Source organism: Balaenoptera physalus, assembly GCF_965194825.1.
Source record: "Balaenoptera physalus genome assembly, chromosome: 10".
Lineage (NCBI taxonomy): Eukaryota > Metazoa > Chordata > Mammalia > Artiodactyla > Balaenopteridae > Balaenoptera > Balaenoptera physalus.
In genome coordinates, this window is record NC_138889.1 from 46,868,194 (window position 1) to 46,889,118 (window position 20,925).

The window sequence follows — 20,925 nt, forward strand, 5'->3', positions numbered from 1 at the left end:
GAAAATTCTTCTCCCACCTGAGACATGGCATTTGTTGTTGGGCATTCTCTGTATTACATTTGTTACCTACAATAGAATTTTCTGGGGTTTGGGCCTTAGCTTGGACTACGTAGAACCCATCATTGAACTGTTGTTATTTTGATCTTGTTTGTACATTTTTTAACACTTAAGAGAGAGATAAATGAGTCAAATGAAAATCTTGGAAAAGTTTAGTTTCCTGGATCATAATGGATCTACACGGTTTCCTTAATTTTGGTTTGCCTGAAGAAAACTAGTCTTAGACTTGTACTGGTTTGTTTTTTTTTATGTTTTTATTTTTTCTAAATGTGTAAATGCTCCATTTTACAGGGTACATTTTCTAAAGCTGTGGCTCTAATAACCCACGAGCAGTGTATAGGTTTTCCTGTTGGCTTCCATTTATTTATTTATTTATTTATTTATTCATTCATTCATTCATTCATTCATTCATTCATGGCTGTGTTGGGTCCTCGTTTCTGTGCGAGGGCTTTCTCCAGCTGCGGCAAGTGGAGGCCACTCTTCATCGCGGTGCGCGGGCCTCTCACTATCGCGGCCTCTCTTGCTGCGGAGCACAGGCTCCAGACGCGCAGGCTCAGCAATTGTGGCTCACGGGCCCAGTCGCTCCGCGGCATGTGGGATCTTCCCAGACCAGAGCTCGAACCCGTGTCCCCTGCACTGGCAGGCAGATTCTCAACCACTGCGCCACCAGGGAAGCCCAGACTTGTACTGGTTTTTAAAGCTTGAGTGTGTCATGTTAAAGAAGAAAATGTACTTTGTTCAACCACAAATTTTATATATATGAAATTTAATTTGTTAAAGTCTTGTGTGACAGTCATTCTAATTCTTATTAAAACAAAGTGCCTGCTATTGCTTTTTCCTAGCACGGAGCAACTATTAGTTTAAATTTCAAATAAAAAGTAATATCTGTAAAAATTTCAGAGTATCAATGGCAAAAGTATAATGTAGTGAAAAGAACATGGATTTTGTGGACAAATTGACCTAAGTTGAAATCTTGACTTTACCTCTCAATGACTGTATCTTTATTGAAATCTTCAAAACCTAGTTTCCTCAATTTTAAATTGAGAATTATATTATTAGATTGAACTACATGAAAATTTCAATATTGAAACATTTTGACTTACAAAAATGGCAATTTGGCATAGTTTAACCTAATTTCCCTCTTTTCGGATTATTATTATTATTATTATTTTGAGGAGAGGATTAAGTAAGATGAAAAAGAAATGAGTGTAAAGACCACAGATTGTGTTACTTCCCTTCTTTCTAATGGCAAGTTATAGTAGACAAATTCATGACAATTCTAGACTCATTTCTTTCAGGAAACACTGTTGAAGTTAAGAATGTTTTGATATTGCAATCTCCTTGTAAATGTTTGCTAATGACTAAAAGTTTCCAGTAACTAAGAGAAGTGTTAATGTCTAATTTTGTGCAATGTATAAATTCTGGAGTATTTAAAAAGATAGTTTGCAAATTACAGTATACATTTTTTCTTCATTATGGTTTCAGAAATATTTAAGCTCACAATTAATTGCTTTTCAATTGGCAGTAGTTTTCAAATTTTAGCTCCAAATTTCTTGGCCTTTTTTAAACTTTCCATCAAGCAAACCAAAGACTGAGGTTCACATGAAGAGGACAAATTTTATAGGACACTAGCAGTGAATCCTCTCTGTAAAAACAAAGGCGTTAGAAAACTATGTTTCTGATGTTAGGTACAGAGTGTTTAAACATGTACCTTAGTTCACAGCACACTGTCTTCATGGGTCTGTGCAAGGCCCCTGTTTGCTTTCTTCACCATTTATTTGGCAAATTTTTTAATAATGTGTGGACATGTATCATTCTATATTGAATGCTGATGACACAGAATTAGAAACTTCACTTCTAAGAGATAACCAACTATATATATAAAATCTATGTCAATTTCTCTATCTATATTTATGCCTGTATATGTAGATAAACATTTATATGCATGTATATTATTAATTCAAAAATATGTCACAGATATTATTATTTCATTTCCATTACACAAGTTTAATTTATCTTATTTTTAATGGCTACATAGTATCCCATAATGTGTATGATAATTTGTTTTATATTTCTCCACTGCTGGCCTTTTTAATTCTATTCTTTGTATCACAGATTGTACTGCAGTGAGTATCTTAGAAATTTACCCTTGGTTTGCTATTTTCCTTTTTTAAGAAAGTCCAAGATGTGATATTTTGGTCTTATTTAATGTTAGTATTTAGGGAAGAAAAGATTAAACTTTATTTACATCTTCTCTCTTATACCAATATATCATCTTGTATTTGATTTAATGTATTGTTCTACCAGCAGATGAACTAGTGTGGCCACTCTAAGTTGACCAATTAAACACTGAAGACTTTGTCAGAAGAGTCTAATGCTTAAATATGTGTGTATCAGGAAGTTTAAGTAAATGGTCTGTAACAAATGATCCATCGATCCAGTCCATTGTTACTTTACCTACTCTGTTAGGTATTTGGGCCATTTTAATGCATCCAGAGTTCTTACTCTTAGAATTGATAACTTCTTGGAGACAGCGTATATATATATATATCTTTATCTTTATATTTACATATATATATTTTTTTCCTCAAAGAAAGACTGAAAGAAAGTGAACTTGATTCAAACTTGGAAGTTATGGTTAAAAGATGCTGAGTTAGCTAACAGTGCTAGTATTTCAAAGACAAAGGCAGAACTTAAAGACACTTTTATAGTTTCAATTAAAAATGTTATTAACTCACAGGATTGAGTTCGGCAGTTATAAAATAGATATGTTTAAAAGCAGGTTATGCTTGACAGACATGCGAGAAAAATCTTAATTTTGAATATCCTATATTCAATATATGAGTTTTAATACATGTCATTATGGATATTCTGATTAAAATTCTAACCAAGTGAATGGGTGCCATTGCTATGAGTATTGTTTCCTTCCAAAAATTACTCCATATGCTCAGGTTACTACTAGTATATCTGTTTTGGCTTCCAAATTTTAGGAGGAATATTGAGAAATTGTAAGTGGTGTGAAGATGAAGAAGAAAGATAGAAGAATGATTGTTTCTGATGAAGAGTAGCTTAGAGGTGGCTAAATACTCAGTAATCAGTGATCAGATATGCTGGACCTGTGATGTAGGAGAAACAAGGCCTTTCTCAGCTTTTAAGCCAACCAATCTCTGCAAAATACATTTCACTCCTCAGTGCTTTCCCCTGTGCATGGATCATTTCTGTAGGAGGAGGAAAATGTAACAATGACGTCCAATCAAATGCTCTGTAACTCTTGAGGCCCTTGTTGTTGGGCCTTAGAAAGGAGTAGAGGAAAAGGGATAGGTGTGAATATCCACAGGGATGTCATAGATGAATTTTAAAAATTCCACTTTAATAATGTTTGTCAGCTAAAGAGGTCAGATAATTTTTACTTTATATGTTTTTACCTTTTAGAACAATTCCATGAGGGAAAGTGGAGGACATTTTTATTACTGTTCTGTTAAATTCTTCAGTGCTAGGTTTTGGAGACAAGTGACCTTGGTAGAGGTCACAGGTGTTAGCTGTGGTAAAAATTTCATACCTTTTAATCTGGTGACTGTTCACTAGACAGCGTTGCCTTTAGAAACCCATGAACGTGTCCATATGCAGTTCTGACTGCCATTTATGTTGAAGTTTAACTTTTCCAGACAGACATATAGTCTAGAAGTGAATCTCTTCTGCTCTCTGGGCTTTTGGTACAGGAAAGACAAGGTAGACAAAATCAGGACAGAACTATCATGTATCCATCTTGCTTTCTTCTCTCTCTGTAATAGCTACATTTCCTTCCAATTCATAATAGATTTCTAAGGAAAGACCACATTCCCACTGAAAATGGAAGAAAGTTCATTTCTAGAAAAGGTAGAATGAAGGATGATGACATATAAAAGGGAAGATTTGAGTTCAGCATAAGGATATCTGGATAAAGTATCAGGATGGACACTCTACTTTTGGTGGTCCCTTGAGCTATATGGAAAAAAAATTTTTCCCCCAGCTTCCTTCTTTGGAACTGATAGCTTCTTTTAGAGACAGTGTTTTTTTTAAAAAAAGCAGTTTATAGATGGGAAGAAAGGTCAACTTGAGTCGAAAATTACATCATAGTTAAAAGTCTCCAGGGCAGTTAGTTGACAGAAACCAGCTAGGATCATTTGGAATGAATTACAGTTTTTTATTATGGCATGAAGGGACATTCATGAGCTTTTGGATATACCCCAAGAGCACTGAATTGGTAGTCTATATTGGGATTATGTTAAGAAATAATTACTCCAATTATTATTAATGACTTTCTGGTTGCTCATGACATGTTATTCATTATTGTTTCCGTATGAAACCGTATCAAAATAGTTAGGTAATCCACTTTTGAAGTAGCCTTTCGTTGAAATGTCATTTTTTTATTCTTAAGTGCAATCTTGCTCCCATGGAATGCTCATTATATTCTAAATTCATATCCCTATTAGAATATATTAATGGTACAAACTAAACATTTAAATTAGAACCACAGTTTTGATTTATAGATAGAGGAAAAATAAATTGTTCTGATTTTCTGCCATGAACCCTTTTGGTTACTATAAAGACAATTTAAAAATTCCTACTATTGCCTTGGAAATCATATAGACTACTTTATGGGGTTGTCTCTTCTTGTTCATGTATTTGTCTCATGACTACTTTCTTTGGCTTTCACTGCTAAAGGAATATTTTCCCCAAGGAGTATTTTTTTGAAATAATTTTCTTTAGTATTGACCATGCGTTTTTGAGGTTCCCAAGGGTAAGAGGCAGTTTGGGCTTGTCCACTTACTATGCTGCCACTTGCTAGCTTTGTGGGAGAGATAAGGATATGATAAATAGGTAAACCATTACAATATAGTGGGTTAAGTGTTCCAGAGGAGGTATGGTGAAAGGCAGAAGGGAAGCTTTGAGAAGGATGCTCCAAATTTTTCAGGGTATTTGAAAAAGGGAAAAATGTGGAGGTGTAAATGAGGATACTGTCAGGGATGTGGCCCTAGCAAGGCCTAAGAGAGAAAATGACCCTGGGCTGAGACTTGAAGAATAATAAAGAGTTCATCTGGTAGTTAGCACGGAAGTGGGTGGAAGAGGTGGAAAGCCATCACAAAGCAAAGTAATGGCCACAGCACGAGCTGTGGGTAGGCAACTGAGATACGCAGGGAAAGCTTGGAATAGCTGGTCTGGATAATGCATCCAGGAGCTGAACTGAGTCATATAATAGAAAAGTATAGCTGACTGGCCTTATGGTGTCATCAGTTTGGCTTATTTACAGGCTTCTAATACAAGTTGGATGGAAAAGAAGGTTGGACTAGATGACTTATCCAGTCTTATCAGAGAGCTACAGTGGCCCTGAGGGTTTCCTTCAAACTGGGTGTTGCTCAGTTCCATACAGTTGATCCCAGTCTCTAGAAGGGTGGGTGCTGGGGGCGTGGAGGTAGAGTTGGTATCCTGGGAGATGTGATGTGCAGGAAAGAGCAGATCCTGTGCTCTGGTCCTGGATGTTAACCAGATCTCTTGGGTAATCACTTTTGGTTTTGATTCTTTTTTCCTTTATTTCCAAAATGAGGGCATTGAAGGATCCTCTCAGAGGCTCACTCATTCATCATCCGCCATATACTTATTGCACACCTACTAGTTACCTAGAACTCTCTTTGACTTCTTTAGATACAGTTGAGTGGAATAAAGCTCAGCTCCCATAGCTCCAACTATAACGAGAGCTGAGGATGAAAAGACAGGCTTGGAAAGAGTGATTTTCAGGAAACTATGCCATAAGAGCATTTAAATTCTGTAACTAGACCTAATTTGTGGATGGCCAGGGACCAGGATGATAGCTTCTATTTACTTCTTACTATATGCTGGGTACTACACTTAGTATATATATGTTCATTGAATACCATTACCCTTCGGGGTGATTATTTTCATTTTATAGATGAGGAAAATGAGACAGAAAGGGTAAGAAAATTACCTAAGGCCTCACAGCTAATAAAAGTGCTTAAAACTCAGGTTTGTCTGACTTCAAAGTGGATTCTAAAACAGTGATTGCCAAGCCTGCTTGTACCTCCTGAGGGCCCCACTCCAGATCTAAGGAATCAGAATTTCAGGTAGTACAACAGAGATATGTTTATTTTTAAATAGTCCATCAAGTGATTTCAATGTGTAGTTAGATTATGGAAATCTTAGATAAAGATTTACACAAAATGACAGGAAAACCTACTGGTTGGATAAGAGGCTAAGCAATTGAAAGAGTAAGAAAGTATTATGGTTTGGAAAGAGTTATACAAGGCATCTGAATTCACATCTCTTTTCTGGAGAGTGACCTGTCCTGTTCTGTTCTCAGGGAAGTAACAGCGAGGATAAACGGAGGCCTGGGTTCTAGTGCTTTGTGTCTTTACGAAATAACAGTGCAAATAGAGGCAAAAACGTTGGCCTGGATGATATGTAAGGCCCCATGAAAGAGCTAAGTTCTATGATTATAAAATATGTAAGAATTAGATGTTGTATTGGCTTCATTTGGTTTGATTAAAAATATTTCCTTGGAGGAAAAGAGTCAATAAAATTGACCTTAATGAATACAAATTTACATACTTTTTGCCAAACATAAAATGCCAAATCAGAATATAAACTCTTTAATAAACCTCTATGGTAATATTTATTTTTATTTTTTCCTGGAAATGACTAATTGTTGACCCACCAAGAGGTAGCTAGAAAATGGACCAATTATTAAAGCTTACTATTAATACTACTCTGGCCTTTTCAAATCCCTTTGAATACCAGTTTTGCATAGATATTTACATGTAGAATGTCATTTTATATTTCCCTAAAATTGCTGAGAAAATTCCCAGCTGAGAGCAAAATGTTCATTTGAAAGTTAATTTACCAGAAAAGGTAGTTTTCAAGTCCTCTCTAGAGTCAACTATTTCAACAGAATTTTGTTACAATTTAATAGCTTTGTCAAGAACTTGGATGAAGATGAGGAAACATGAATTTGTAAAATTTTCAGCTAAGGTAAAATTGGGAAGGAAAAATATCAATATACAGCATTCACACCCAATATAACATAATGGGCTGACACCAATAAATTCCTACATTTATGTACCTGCTCTCTCACACCTCCGTTTCTTTGTTGCTTGATAGCAAGTCATGTGAGAAAATTGTTGTAAACACAAGATGAGCCATTATGCCGCATGGTTGCCCCACAATATAACACTGTCTTAGAATCAGCAGGTCTTAGAATCAGCAGGTCTTAGAATCAGCAGGCCTTGGACCGTGTCCTTGGTGAGGGAGAGCATGATCTTAAGTACTGAATTCTGGTGAATGGGGAAAGGTCACTGAGATGATGAGGGAGTCTTAAATGTATATCAAGAATTTTAGAGGCTTAAAGAATTGTGTTTAGCCTGAAGAAAACAAGATTGAGCTAGGAAACCATCCTACTTTTACCTTCAGTTTTTTAATGTCTATTTAGGAATATTGTTATCCAGAGTAGCCTGGTGGGTAGAAGTTATAGAGACACAGATTTCATGTAAGTGTAAGAAAACAAAATAGAAGTTCTTGACAGTAGAACAGTCTGCTGTCTCTGGACACATTCAGCAGAGGGTGGGTTACCTTTGGTCAGGTGTAATAGAGGAGGTTAGTCACTGGGTGGATGGTGGGATGTGGGTTAGACCCTTTTAGTTCTCCAATCTTAGATGTATATGTTTTAGGAAATTATTTAGCAAAATAAATGTACTGATAAATAAATATTTAGTTGAAACTGAATCCCTTCTATATGTAAGGCTCAGATATAATTACCATAAAATGTAGTCCCCGTCTCAAACACAATTTCACTTCTGTGATGATTAACTACACAAAGTCCTGTCATTGCCCAAATTATGTCCTTCCAGTTTGTCCTCCACACTTCATTCAGAGTTATCATTACCAAATACTAATCGCTCCTTACCACCTCCCTACTCAAAACACAATGCTCTGCATTGACTTTAGGATAAAGATGCACATTCTTAATATGACCTACAAAGTCCATCAAGGTCTAGCCCTACCTGCTTTTCTGGTTTTATGTTGTACCCTCCTTCACTTCCAATCCAGCCATATTGGCCTACTATTAATTTCTCGTGTATACACCATGCTCCCATTTGCCACACATCCATTCTCATGCTGGTTTTTTCTGCACAAATGTCCTTCTCATTCCTAGATGACTTCTGCTCACGCTCTAGATCTCAGTTCACTTTTCACTTATCAAGGAAGCCTTCCTGACCTTCCTATTTAGATTGCATTTCCTGTTAGGCACGCTCATACTCTGTATTTCTCATTCACAGCATTGGTCACTGTGTATTGGTTACAATATATGTTTGATTATGTAGCTATTTGATTAATATCTGTTTCCCCTACCAAAATATAACATCCTAAGGAAGAAGGCATTTTTTGTTTTTAGTTCACTATTGAACTCCTGGTGTCTTGTGATATGTGCATATCATAATAAATATATCTTGAATGAATAATGTAAGTGGAATAGATAACACTTACTATGGCAGCGCAGAAGAGACCATTTAGAGAAAGGATGTGATACAGTGACCCTAATCAATAAATTAATTTTAAATAGTGCTTGCATTTTTTAGACCAGTTTTACTTTTCACAAAAGTCTTGCAATCTAAGATTATTATACCATATCATATTATATTAATTTTATGGATAAGAAAATTTTATTCCTCTCAACTTTACGGATAAGGACAGTTAACTAGTGCAAGAAGAATAGTTATTAGGTAACAGATTTAAGATTAAAAAAAAAAAAAGTGTTTGAGATTTTAAGAAATGACCATGCACTTGTTATACCCAGATATTACATTCTTTTATAACTTGCTTCAAATGGCATACTTTCTTATAGGACTGTCTTAGTTCAAGCTGCTACAACAAAATACCATAGACTGGGTGGGTTAAACAACAAACATTTATTTCTTTCGGTTTTGGAGGCTGGGAAGTCCAAAATCAAGGTGCCAGCAGAGTTGGTGTCTGTTGAGAGCCCTTTTCCAGGTATGCAGATGGCTGCCTTCTTGCTGTATCCTCACGTGGAGGAGAGAGAGCGAGCTCTGGTCTCTTCCTCTTCTTAATAAGGGTGCTAATCCCATCATGGGGCTCTACTCTTATGATCTTATCTTAACCTAATTACCTCCCAAAGGCTCCACCTCCAAATACCATCATGTTAGGGTTTCAACATATGAATTTGGGGGAACGCAAACATTCAGTCCATAGCAAGGACCAAACTGTGTATTATTTATACATATTCATCTAAAATATATTTATAGTTTAAAAAAATTACGCTTGGAATTTTCAGTTAATTATGTTTGAGACCTTCACAGGTAAGATGTGAAAGTAACGCTGCCATCTAGTGATAACTAACCTGAATGAGATTTGAAAACTAGAGTAGCAGGTTGAGCTCTCTAGGAATGGTAGAACACGTCATCCACATAGAATGGGCTGGGCACATAACGTAGGCAGTCATTTCTTTTTAGTGAACATTTGAAGTAGCTGATTCTTATGAAGGTCATGAATTAATAATGACTAAATAAAACAAATCTTAGCTGTAGACTATTACCCATCTAGTAAGTAGATAAAATGGTTTCCTATGATTTTGTCACTTAACTGAGATCTGTCTCCATTTCCTTACCCTCTTGACGGCTTCTGAATGAGGGAGTTTTGTACTCTGATAACTTAATAAAAAGAATTTTTCATCTTGGTTTAAAGAGCTAAATATATTCAGGAATAAATATACATGAGGAGATGAGTCCTTGGTAAAATTTCCAGTAAGATTTTGCAGCATCATAAGGAAGAAGTGGAATGCCAAAATAAACTCCATTCATCCTAACAGGACACTTAAAGCCACGTTGAATTAAATTACTGTATGAGTTAATGTAAGCACAGCAATAAAACACTTCCAGACATGCAATAAATGGTTAGCAAATGCAAAAATATAGGAATGCTCTTTAAAGCACTAAACTGCAAAGATAATTTGGATAATTTATTTGTAGCTCTTAAGTCCTGAACGTATATGGTAGAAGTTAGCTGATATATTTTAAGTGAGTTATTGTCTTAGTACATTAAAATTACAGATAAAATTATTATCCAAAATCCCTCGAGCTAAAATTTTCTGGTTACATTCAGATGCCATATCAAAAAGATATAATTATTCCTTCTCTGGAGGCCTAAACAGCAAAACCTATCACTTTGAAATGATATTAATTTTGCTCATTGAGGTGAGAAAATTATACTTAACATTTTTTTAGATAGTCCAGTAAGGATTATTTCTACTTGTCTACTGACTGGTATACTCATTGAACTGTATCCCTGAGGTGTTCAAATTCGTGGTGTAGAAATAGTCTAACTGGAAATATCAATTACTTTTTATATAACTCAATGAAAATTACGGCTTTCCTGACATGAGTTATTACTCTGTCTCCCTTTCAGGAATAATAGTTCGTATGCTGACAATAAACACTGTGTAACAGAGTTGCTATTTTGCCAAGAGTTAAGCTGGGAATCTCAGGGGCATGAACAATTTTAAGATAAGAAAAGCATCTGACTTAGACCTGTTTCTTAGTTGATATCCTTAACATAAAGTAGTTTTGTGTTTATTTCAGGACAAGTGCACAGATATGACCCTATCTCTTGTTTTTGTGTGATACATTCATCATATGAAGAATGTACCAGACAACAGTAGATGTCAATCTAGCAAGAATTTGATTTAAAATTAGTTGCCAAAAGTATTGGATCATACCAAGGGGACTGATACTTTGAAAAATATGTTGTACAATATGATTATGATCAGCTTTGTATGAGGCACAGCTGATCTGGGATCTCTCTTGGTTTTGGGTTGGGGGAGAACTTATTAATTTATTTTGTTAGTTGATTTACAATGTTGTGTTAATTTCTTCTGTACAGCAAAGTGATTCTGTTATGCATATATGTTATACATATATATGTATTCTTTTTCATCTTCCTTTCCATTATTTTTTATTATAGGATACTGAATATAGTTCCCTGTGCTATACAGTAGGACCTTGTTGTTTACCCATTCTATATACAATAGTTTGCATCTGCAAGTCCCAAACTCCCAATCCATCCCTTGCCCACTCCTCTCCGCCTTGGCAACCACAAGTCTGTTTTCTGTCTGTTAGTCCCTTTCTGTTTCATAGATAATTTCATTTGTGTCATATTTTAGATTCCACATATAAGTGATATCATAGGGTATTTGTCTTTCTCCTTTTGACTTACTTCACTTAGTGTGATAATATCTAGGTCCATCCACGTTGATACAAATGGCATTATTTCATTTTTTATGGCTGGGTAATATTCCATTGTATATATGCACCACACCTTTATGGGTCAGGGGAGAACTTTAGAGGAGGAGTGCTTAAGATGAACCCTGAAAGATGGGTAGAGTCAGTAAAGTGAAGAGCTTAAAGGTGGGTGCTGGTGTGGAAGGGAGTTGTGGGGAGGCTCAGAGTGTTCTAGAGAGAACACAAATGAAAAACCTTTGTTTTAAATTCTTGGTACCCTACCAGTGAACAAAGGATTCAACGCTGCATCTGTGTGGAGGTACAGAATATACTGAAGCTCTCTAGGGCTCTTAACACCCAGAACAGTCCAGTGTGGGTACAATAAGAAATTGACCTTGCACTGAAACAATGTAGTGAGGTGATTGGAACACTAGTAGAAATGAGAGGAGGCTAAGTTTTATGGCAGTGCGGAGCAGAAAGAGACCGGTTTCTCTTTTGGTGAGAGAGAAAGTGGAGGGTTATTGAGGTCTCTTGAAGGAGTTGGCACTTGCCACGGTCCTGCAGGGTGAGGTCTGCAGCATGCTTGTAGTTTACTTTTGTCCTTGACTGTGTTTTGCCCCTTGCCTTATTCGTTCAGCTAGGATTGTGTCTAAGCAGAGCCTCCGCATCAGTTCTTAACCTCAACTGCAGCCTTATCCTCTTACCCATGTGCCGGACGCTCCTGGCTTACCTTCGAGGATCCCAGAAGGTAAGAAAAAAATCCGTCACTGATTCCAGCATAGAAATCAAGTGTAAAAGTGGCATGTTAGTCCTACTTAGTTTGCATGGTCTGACTTTCTGCTGGAGTGATTTCTTCAAAGATGATAGTAAAGACCACGTCACACGTCAAGGTGATCAGTGAGCTCTTCTACAACAGTAGATAAGGGCAGAGGATAACAGAGTATCAGGCACTGTGCTAACATCTATAAAATTCACATATATTGAATCCTTGTCCATCCTCACATGATTCTGTGGGTACTGCAGATGAAGAAACCGAAGCCTAGGGAGTTTAAGTAACTTGACCACGACCTTGAGACTAGTGAATGGTAGAGCGGAGCTCAGCCCCAGTTCTGAGCTCCTTCTCATTCTTCACTGAGAGCTTGTAGTTTCATTTAATTAAATTCAAGTGAGCAAACTAGAGCTGTGTGGACTTTGATTAATATATAGGATGACTGCTGGTATTGGTGTTAGTTTCTTAAAACACATACCTGTTTTGAGCTATGTAAAAGGCTTGAAATAGATTTCTTGATTAAGATGTGATGTCATATATGATACTTAGTATAAAACAAAGGATTTAAGAAAACAGAAAAGCCCTTTGAAAGTTAAAATTCATCTGAAATTGTTTTTTGTTTTCTCTTATCCTCGTGGGTGTGTGTGTGTTTGTGTGCTATATGTGTGTTTATTCCTTTCTTCAGTAAGATAGTTAGGCACTGCTGGATCGATACTGATATTTTAAAAGGAGGTGTTAACATGAGGTCATTTTGATGTTCTGTGAAGTTCATGTGAGTGGATTTACTGTGGTAAAGCTTCTCAACCTTTTCACGTAATTATATTTAGAAACTCTTTGCTTTTAATGCAGTAATTTGTGGGAATAACTCTTTCTGTAGGTTGCCAACTATTGCAAAATGCTAGGTTTTGATCCCTGTGGCTGGCCATTGGCTTGGTGTGAAGAAAGAGAAGATAAATGGCAGGAAATGAAAAGTGCCCACATAAGTCTCTCAGTATTTAATGTCTTAAAGAATTATCCCCCAGTGTGAAACCTAGGTATTTTATTTTTGTGTAAGATCAAGCAGGCATTTAAACCTGTAGATAAAATTGCTTCATTTAAAAATAATCTTATTTTTTGACCACAAAGGAAATTGTATATATTGTAAAATTAAAACGTTCCAGAAATATGCAAAGTAATCAGTGACGGTTCCCCTAAATGTTACTCTGCCAGAACAACCACTATTTGAGATAAATGCCTGCAAATATGTTAACATACATAATGTCATTAATTTTAAACAATATAGGATCATAGTTTAGTTTATGTGTTGTAACTTTTTTTACCTAACAATATATCTTGTGTATGTTTCCATATCAATAATAAGCCTTCTCACATTCTCTTTAATGATTTGAGTGTTCCATTGACTAAATATAGTATACTTCATCTCACCAATTTTTAATTGATAAGCCTCTGCCATATTTACAAAGACTCATGCATATATCTTATTTGCTACATCATTTTTATCATATTAAATGATTTTTATTTAGGTTCCAAGCAGGAGAACCAGAAGATTGTTGGATAAAAGCAGAACATTCCATACAACCTGTGGTGTGACTATCTGTATTTTCTCAGGTGAGAAAACCAAAAGATACTAAATATTATGTTAGAATAGCACATTTTATGAATGGTATTTTTATTGTTTATGGTTTTCTTATTATATAATTTAATTTTCTCTTCTGTGTATTTATCTAGTGGTGCTATAGAAAATGGGTGTGTTTATATATATATATATATATATATATATATATATATATATATATATATATATATATATATATATATATATAAATGTGCAAAGTTTGGCCCCCAAGCTGGTAATGATTATTTTCTAAAAGTAAGTAATTTCATTTAGAAAGATTGGAAGAAAGTGATTAAAAGTTTTTAACCTCTAAAAGTAGTGATATGGTAGAAACTTAAATGTGTGAAAATTAGAATGCGAAATGTGCATTCACAGAATATGATTCTATCAAAATTATATTTGTTAAGTGTTTCTTTGATATTAACACTTGGGCAGAAAAGCAAATGTCAAAATTTGTGGAAATTTATCCTGCTCAATTCCAAGTTAAAATATAAAGTGAGAACCTTGTGGTTTTTTAAGAGTCATTTTAAAATAAATATTTATCCTGAGCATTTATATGATACTTTTCAAATTTTTGAAACAGAAATTAATTAACATATTAAGTACAGAAGGGACTCTGGAGACAGATTTTGTAGGATCTATCCCCAGCTGCCCTTCTGCCTTACCGAGTGACATAATCTCTCTGATCTTCAGTTTGTTGTTAACTGTAAAATGGATCGACAGTAGCACCTATCTCATGGTTTTAAGACTAAAGTAAGAACATGCCTATGAAGTTCTTAGGATAGATTTAGTTATTATAATTTACAACCTCAGGGGTAAATTATCTCAGTGGCGTAGCACCTGACATTTTCATCTGTTCATTATTTGATAGGACATAGGTGTCTTGATACTTGGGACATTCGATCTGGATATGTGTGTATGGCCATTTTGAATCACAAGTGTTTCGGTATAGCTATTGCCAAGAAATCATTAAACTTTAAGCTTTTTAAAATTGCCAAGTATTGTTGAAACAGGCATCTTCCCAGTGTTTTATCCCTCAACATCTTCCCACTGGTAGTTCCCACCCTGGAAGTGAGAGATGGGGAGAGGCTCAGGGATGGGCTGAAGATTCCAGTATAGCTCAAGGCTAAGAACGGAGTAAGAGTCCAGGATATGATGAGGACCAAGGGTGTGGTCAGGGTTAGGGTTGGATTAGAGCTCGAGAGAGTGAAAGGTCAAAATGGAGGAGGATCGGGAAACGCTGGCACATTCCTAACTTGATTTGTTCTAAATGGTAGTTGTGTTCAAATATTCTGTTCAGTTGGATAACAGCTGAAAGACTCAGATAGTGTGGAGTATTGCCATGAATGAGTATGTGTTCCAGAGGGTTTGCCTTCTGCCATTCACTAGGGGTCTGACTTTAGGTAAGTCACCTTTCTTAACCTTAGTTTTCTTATCTGTAAAATAGGGATGAGGGAATTCCCTGGCAGTCCAGTGGTTAGGAGTCCATGCTTCCACCGCAGGGGGCCCGGGGTTCGAACCCTGGTTGGGGAACTGGGATCCTGCAAGCCGAGAGACGCCGCCAAAAAAAAAAAATAGAGAGGATTCTACCTACCTCATTGTTTCATTATGAGAATTAAATGGGGAAATCCATGCAAAGTGCAGTGCTTTCTCTCTCTTGCCTAAAATTAGAAGCCCTGAAGTCTTTTAACCTAAAAAGCCTTTTAAGGAAGGTGAATGTATCCCTTAAGGCTGTATCTCATACAGCTGTTACCTAGGACTTTTTTTCAGGAGAATTCAGAAAGAATGGTAATTCCTCTAAGGATGCCCTTGCACTTTTGAGCCATATAATATGTAATGAACATATCAACCTTGCATTTAAAATGAAGGAGTATTTTTCCTATAGATTTTTAGAAGTGCTGAAGCTACAGGACACAGGCAGTTTTGCTTTTATAATGTTTTATATCTGTGCCATAGTTGAGTCTCACCTAGACACCCTTTGTTTATTTCTTTGGAACCCTGTCCTTGCTTGTTAGTTAACCCACTTTCAGTTTCCTGTCCATTTTTTTTTTAACATCTTTATTGGAGTATAATTGCTTTACAATGTTGTGTTAGTTTCTGCTGTATAACAAAGTGAATCAGCTATACGTATGCATATATCCCCATATCCCCCCTCTCTCCCTCCCACCCTCCCTATCCCACCCCTCTAGGTGGTCACAAAGCACCGAGCTGATCTCCCTGTGCTATGTAGTTGCTTCCCACTAGCCCTGTCCATTTTTTATGGGACCCTTTTCCCTCCTCTAATTTGGTCACTGACAGGAGTTTAATCCTTTAAATAACTTTTAGGTTATTTAGCATTCTAGCCCTTCTCTCTCACTTTCATTTGTCTTTGTGTGTAATTTGGAACTCTTGGCTTACCTATGTACATCTCGTATGTTAGGTTGGAGGGGTCATAGAATTTTCTAGTTTCCAGGCCATGTCTTCTTTTGAATCTCAACACTCCATATATCAGTGTAAATTATAATAGTTTCCTAAGCAATTTAGATTCACTTATCTCATTAAGCCTCTTATTTCTGTCATCACCATTTTACAGAGAAGTAAACTGAGGCATTAGTAGGCAAGCAATGTGGCCAAGAAAACAGGTTTTCTAACTAATTAAATATTGTTCTTTCCCATACATTACAATGTGCTGTTAATGTTAACTTTATTTCACCTACAAGGAAAGGTTGGGAAGGGAGGAGGGTATTACATTTCTGTGCAAAATGTCATTAGTTTCTTTCTTGTCCAGGCTTCTCAAGATAATTTACTTTTCCCTGACCATGCCGAAATGAATTTGTCTTCAACTCTCTAATAACTTCCTAACACTTTTTTTTTTTAAATTAATTAATTTATTTATTTGGCTGTGTTGGGTCTTCGTTTCTGCGCGAGGGCTTTCTCTAGTTGTGGCGAGCGGGGGCCACTCTTCATCGCGGTGCGCGGGCCTCTCACTATCGCGGCCTCTCTTGTTGCAGAGCACAGGCTCCAGACGCGCAGGCTCAGTAGTTGTGGCTCACGGGCCTAGTTGCTCCGTGGCATGTGGGATCTTCCCAGACCAGGGCTCGAACCCGTGTCCCCTGCATTAGCAGGCAGATTCCCAACCACTGTGCCACCAGGGAAGCCCCCTAACACTTTTATCTCTAAGTCAGTTGACTACTCATTACCATTGTAATTGTGCCATTGTAGGTAGGTTATTAAATGCTGGTCATCATCTTCCTGAGTTTTTGTCCCATGAAGTGGTTACCAACACTTTTGTTATTGGGTTTAAACACTATGACTTGAATCTGTGGATTGTGAAAAATGTTAACTGGTTAAAAGCCTTTTCATGGGCCTATATTTTAGGTTGAGTGTCAGTGAAGTATACAAGATATATAACAGGTTTGGAACTATGGGAGAAGTGAAAGATGTGGAAAATCTACAGTACAGCGGTTCCCCCTTATCCATGGGGGGATGCTTTCTAAGATTCCCAGTGGATGCTTAAAACTGAGGACAGTACTGAATCCTATATACTGTTTTTTCCTATACAAACATACCTGTGACAAAGTTTAATTTATAAATTAGGCACACTTAGAGACTAACAACAATTACTAATGATAAAATATAACAATTGTAATAAAAGTTACTTGAACCTGGTCCCTCTTCTCTCTCAAAGTATCTTATTGTACAAATTTAATGCCTTTTCCATCTTAACTAAACATGAGTTGCAGTTTGAGGTGTGACAGCAAAGTGAGCACGAATTTCTTTTTTCCTTCCCACTTTCCCGGATAGACGATTCATTCTTACCAAGGATCTTAGCAACCTCAACGTACGAAATTTTGTCCTTTCCTTATTAAGTCAAGAACTTTCACCTCTTGATTTAAAGGAAGGACTTTATGGCTTCCTTTGGCATAAATGAATTGCCAGTATCACTACTCTTGCAGTTTGGGGCCATTATTAAGTAAAACCAGGACGACTTGATCACAAGCACTGCAATACACCGGAAAGTTGATCTGATAACCAAGCCAGTTACTGAGTGACCAACGGGTAGGATGTGCTGGACAGAGGGATGATTCACATCCCGGGTGGGATGGAATGGGATGGGTGGAGATTTCATTACACTCAGAACAGCATGCAATTTAAAACTCATGAACTGTTTATTTCTGGAATTTTCCACTTAATGTTTTCAGACCGCAGTTGACCACAGGTCACTAAAGCTGCAGAAAGTGAAACAGTGAATAAGGGGGGATTACTGTATTCAGGAGCTGCTTAAATGAATAAATAATTCCCATATTATTATACACATACGTGTGTGCATGTGTGCCAGTGTGTGTATGTGTGTTTCTAACTCTTGACTTACTAAGGTTATTTTATTCCAGCCTTTGAAAGTTCTGTTTCTTTACATGATTTCTCATACTAAAACTGTCTATAATTAAGATTCTTTGTGCTTTTAAAACTTCCCTTTTAATTGAACATTTTATTGCGCCCATAGCTGTCAAATTGTGACCCTGTGTTTACTTAAGGAGAGGAACTGACTCCCTCTTATAGAGCATATCTGAAAATCCCAGTGACTGGTGTGATTCTATAGGTGTGCACGTGGCCGCCCACCTGGTGAATGCCCTCAACTTCTCAGTGAACTACCGTGAGGATTTCGTTGAACTGAACGCAGCAAGATACCGAGATGAGGTGGGTAGTCTCTGTCTTCTCATTTTCCTTTCACTCGTCGTGAGATGACTAATGAGGGTCTGTGATTTTCACAGAAAATTTGTACCTTGCTGCTCCTTTTGAGTGCTTTTAAAATGCACTTGTCAAGTTGAGTTTTATTCTTTTCAGTAGAAAATATAGGTAATTACTATTTCACAGTCTCTCCCGCCGAAAATGAAAGTTCGGAGAGGGTCTACTTTTTATATTCTGCAGTGTTCAGCAGGTTGCCACTCAGATCTGCCTTCTGCCTCCCAACAGCTTTTGTCCAATTCCTGTCGCTCAGTGGAGACTGTTGACAGTGCCATTACAGGGTAAAAATCCTTCAGTAACTCACACAGTGCTTGGGGGAAAAAAGGCAGAAAAGAAAGTTGACTATTTGAGGATCCTGGACCATCAGTTGATTTGACTTAAAAATATTATTGAGTTTTAGTGCTTTACTCTGTTTTATTTTGTGTTTAATCCTTGCTCCTTAGCATGCCGGTGGAAGCTCTTCACATGTAATGATTTCAGAGCAGAGCTTCCATCTCCGCCTGTCTCCCATCACTTCTCTCATTCCTCTATCCTCCTCTGCCCAAATCACGTGGGGTTACTTGTGTCTTACTCCCACCATGCAGTTTCCTTTTTTATCTTTTCCTTCTTTGCTTCTCTCGCTTTCTAAATTCATGTCTTCAGTAACTACAATAATCTTATCATTTTATTACAATATACTTTTGTTTAATGTTCCAATATTTTAGTCATTTTAAGATTTCTAGTTATTAAATTTATTTCACTTTAAGAGAGATATAGGCTCAATGGAAAATATTTTAAAACTCCCAAGTAAATGAAAAGCAAAAGCTTCTCTTCCAAAACTAGCCACAGTTAATGATTTTATGTTTTCTTATAAGATATTTTGAGTGGTATTTTATGATATATATGCTTCAGCAATTTGTAAATATATGTATTGTGGCTTGCTGTATCAGAAAGTATACATCTACCTCATCGTCTTCATATGAATATACCACAATTTATTTTTAGCCTTTTCCTTATTCACAGATGTTTAGCTTGATTCCAAGTTTTTGTCATGCACTGCGTGCCAATAAATTTATTTTTTTGTACACTTCTGCTAGGCAGATTCATGGAAGTAGAATTTTGGTTTCAAAGTTATGCACATTTTTAGTTTTGATGGACAAATTACCTTCCAAAAAAGCTTCACCGGTTGATACACTCTACCAATTTTATCAGAGTGCTTATTTCTACACTTCACTTGTTTGTAAAAAAACGTTGCTGATCTGATGGATGAAAAATGCTAACTCATTTTAATTTACATTTTCCCTTTTTTCCCCTTCCTTCCTTCCTTTTCTTCTTCATATCTTCCTTTTTTCCCCCTCCCTCTCTTCTTTCTTGTAATAAATATTTTTGAGTACCTAGTAGGTACCAGGCCATGTACTAGATGAAGATGAAAAAATACACACATACACAAACACACACTCACACACACAGATATTGCATATATAAACGGTTATATTCTTCTGTGAATTGTCTTTGAAAATAATGGGTTTATGACATGCACCTTATTGTTCTGTTCTGTGCTTTCATTCTGTCTTCTCCACATCTCCAATGACCCCTCCATCCTCCAGTTTGTGATGGTGGTGCATTCCTGAGGGCCTAGCTCAGTTGGCCTCATCTTGTCATCTGTGAAACAGTCTCTTACTCTTCTTCTATTCTGTCTTCATTCCCTGGCAATATTAATTGTTCCATCTTCTGAGTTTCCATAGTTATTTATTCATATTTCTGGTATTACCACTTTGTTCAGCCCATCTTGTATTTTTACTAATTTTTTATGTATTAGGTTACTCTAGATTAGCCTTTAGTCATGTTTCTAACATCAGTGGTAGAATTCAGTTGACCTAAACTGGATGAGGAGCTATTCTGGGGCAAATGGTCCTCGTTCAAGACCCCTAAAATTGTATCATATAAATGGCTTCCTACTTTGTATATAGCCTGGCCTGACCCCAGATTCAATGGAGGCATGAGGAAAGAAATTCAGTAGTTGTGCAATATTAGGCACCCTTAGGATGAAAAATTAATCCATATTCTACTGGGAATTGATCTAAAGTTTTCCAGAAGACAGAAAGGGAGTTGACTTCAGTCCATTATACCACAAGAATGTAGTTTAAAGGAAATACTACAATAACAATATTAATGTGTTATATTTCTGGGTAGCAGGAACCTATCTTCCTTATTTGAATATCATCACTTCTTTTTACGGTAGCCTTTGAAACATTTTAGTTCTCAGTATTCTCTGTACTGAATTTACACAGTACAACCCACCCCTACATATTTTATCATTTTTTATTCTCACTGTCTTGACACTTGTTAGGTGCAGTTTGGCAGTTGTGGTAGATAGAGTATATATTAACGTTTCCACAATATAGGTAAGGTATTGAGCCCCAAAATGGTCAAAGGGTGGGCTTCAGGCCAATGCCACTAGCTTATAATAACTTATAACTGGCCATGAAGATGAAAGC

General features: G+C 36.5%; 1 protein-coding gene across 3 annotated transcripts in view; it reads left to right on the forward strand.

Annotated features, from left to right (window-relative positions):
• The window catches only part of NOX4 (NADPH oxidase 4), a 145,968-nt gene that overhangs the window by 13,281 nt on the left and 111,762 nt on the right, over nucleotides 1–20,925 (forward strand). The window contains exons 3-5 of one of the 3 annotated variants that reach the window (XM_082410173.1): nucleotides 11,977–12,087; nucleotides 13,632–13,716; nucleotides 18,303–18,400. In XM_082410173.1, the coding sequence (XP_082266299.1) occupies nucleotides 11,977–12,087; nucleotides 13,632–13,716; nucleotides 18,303–18,400 (294 nt within the window). The remainder of the gene's footprint in view (nucleotides 1–11,976; nucleotides 12,088–13,631; nucleotides 13,717–18,302; nucleotides 18,401–20,925) is intronic. The other 2 variants (XM_082410175.1, XM_082410174.1) reach the window with 2 other exon arrangements.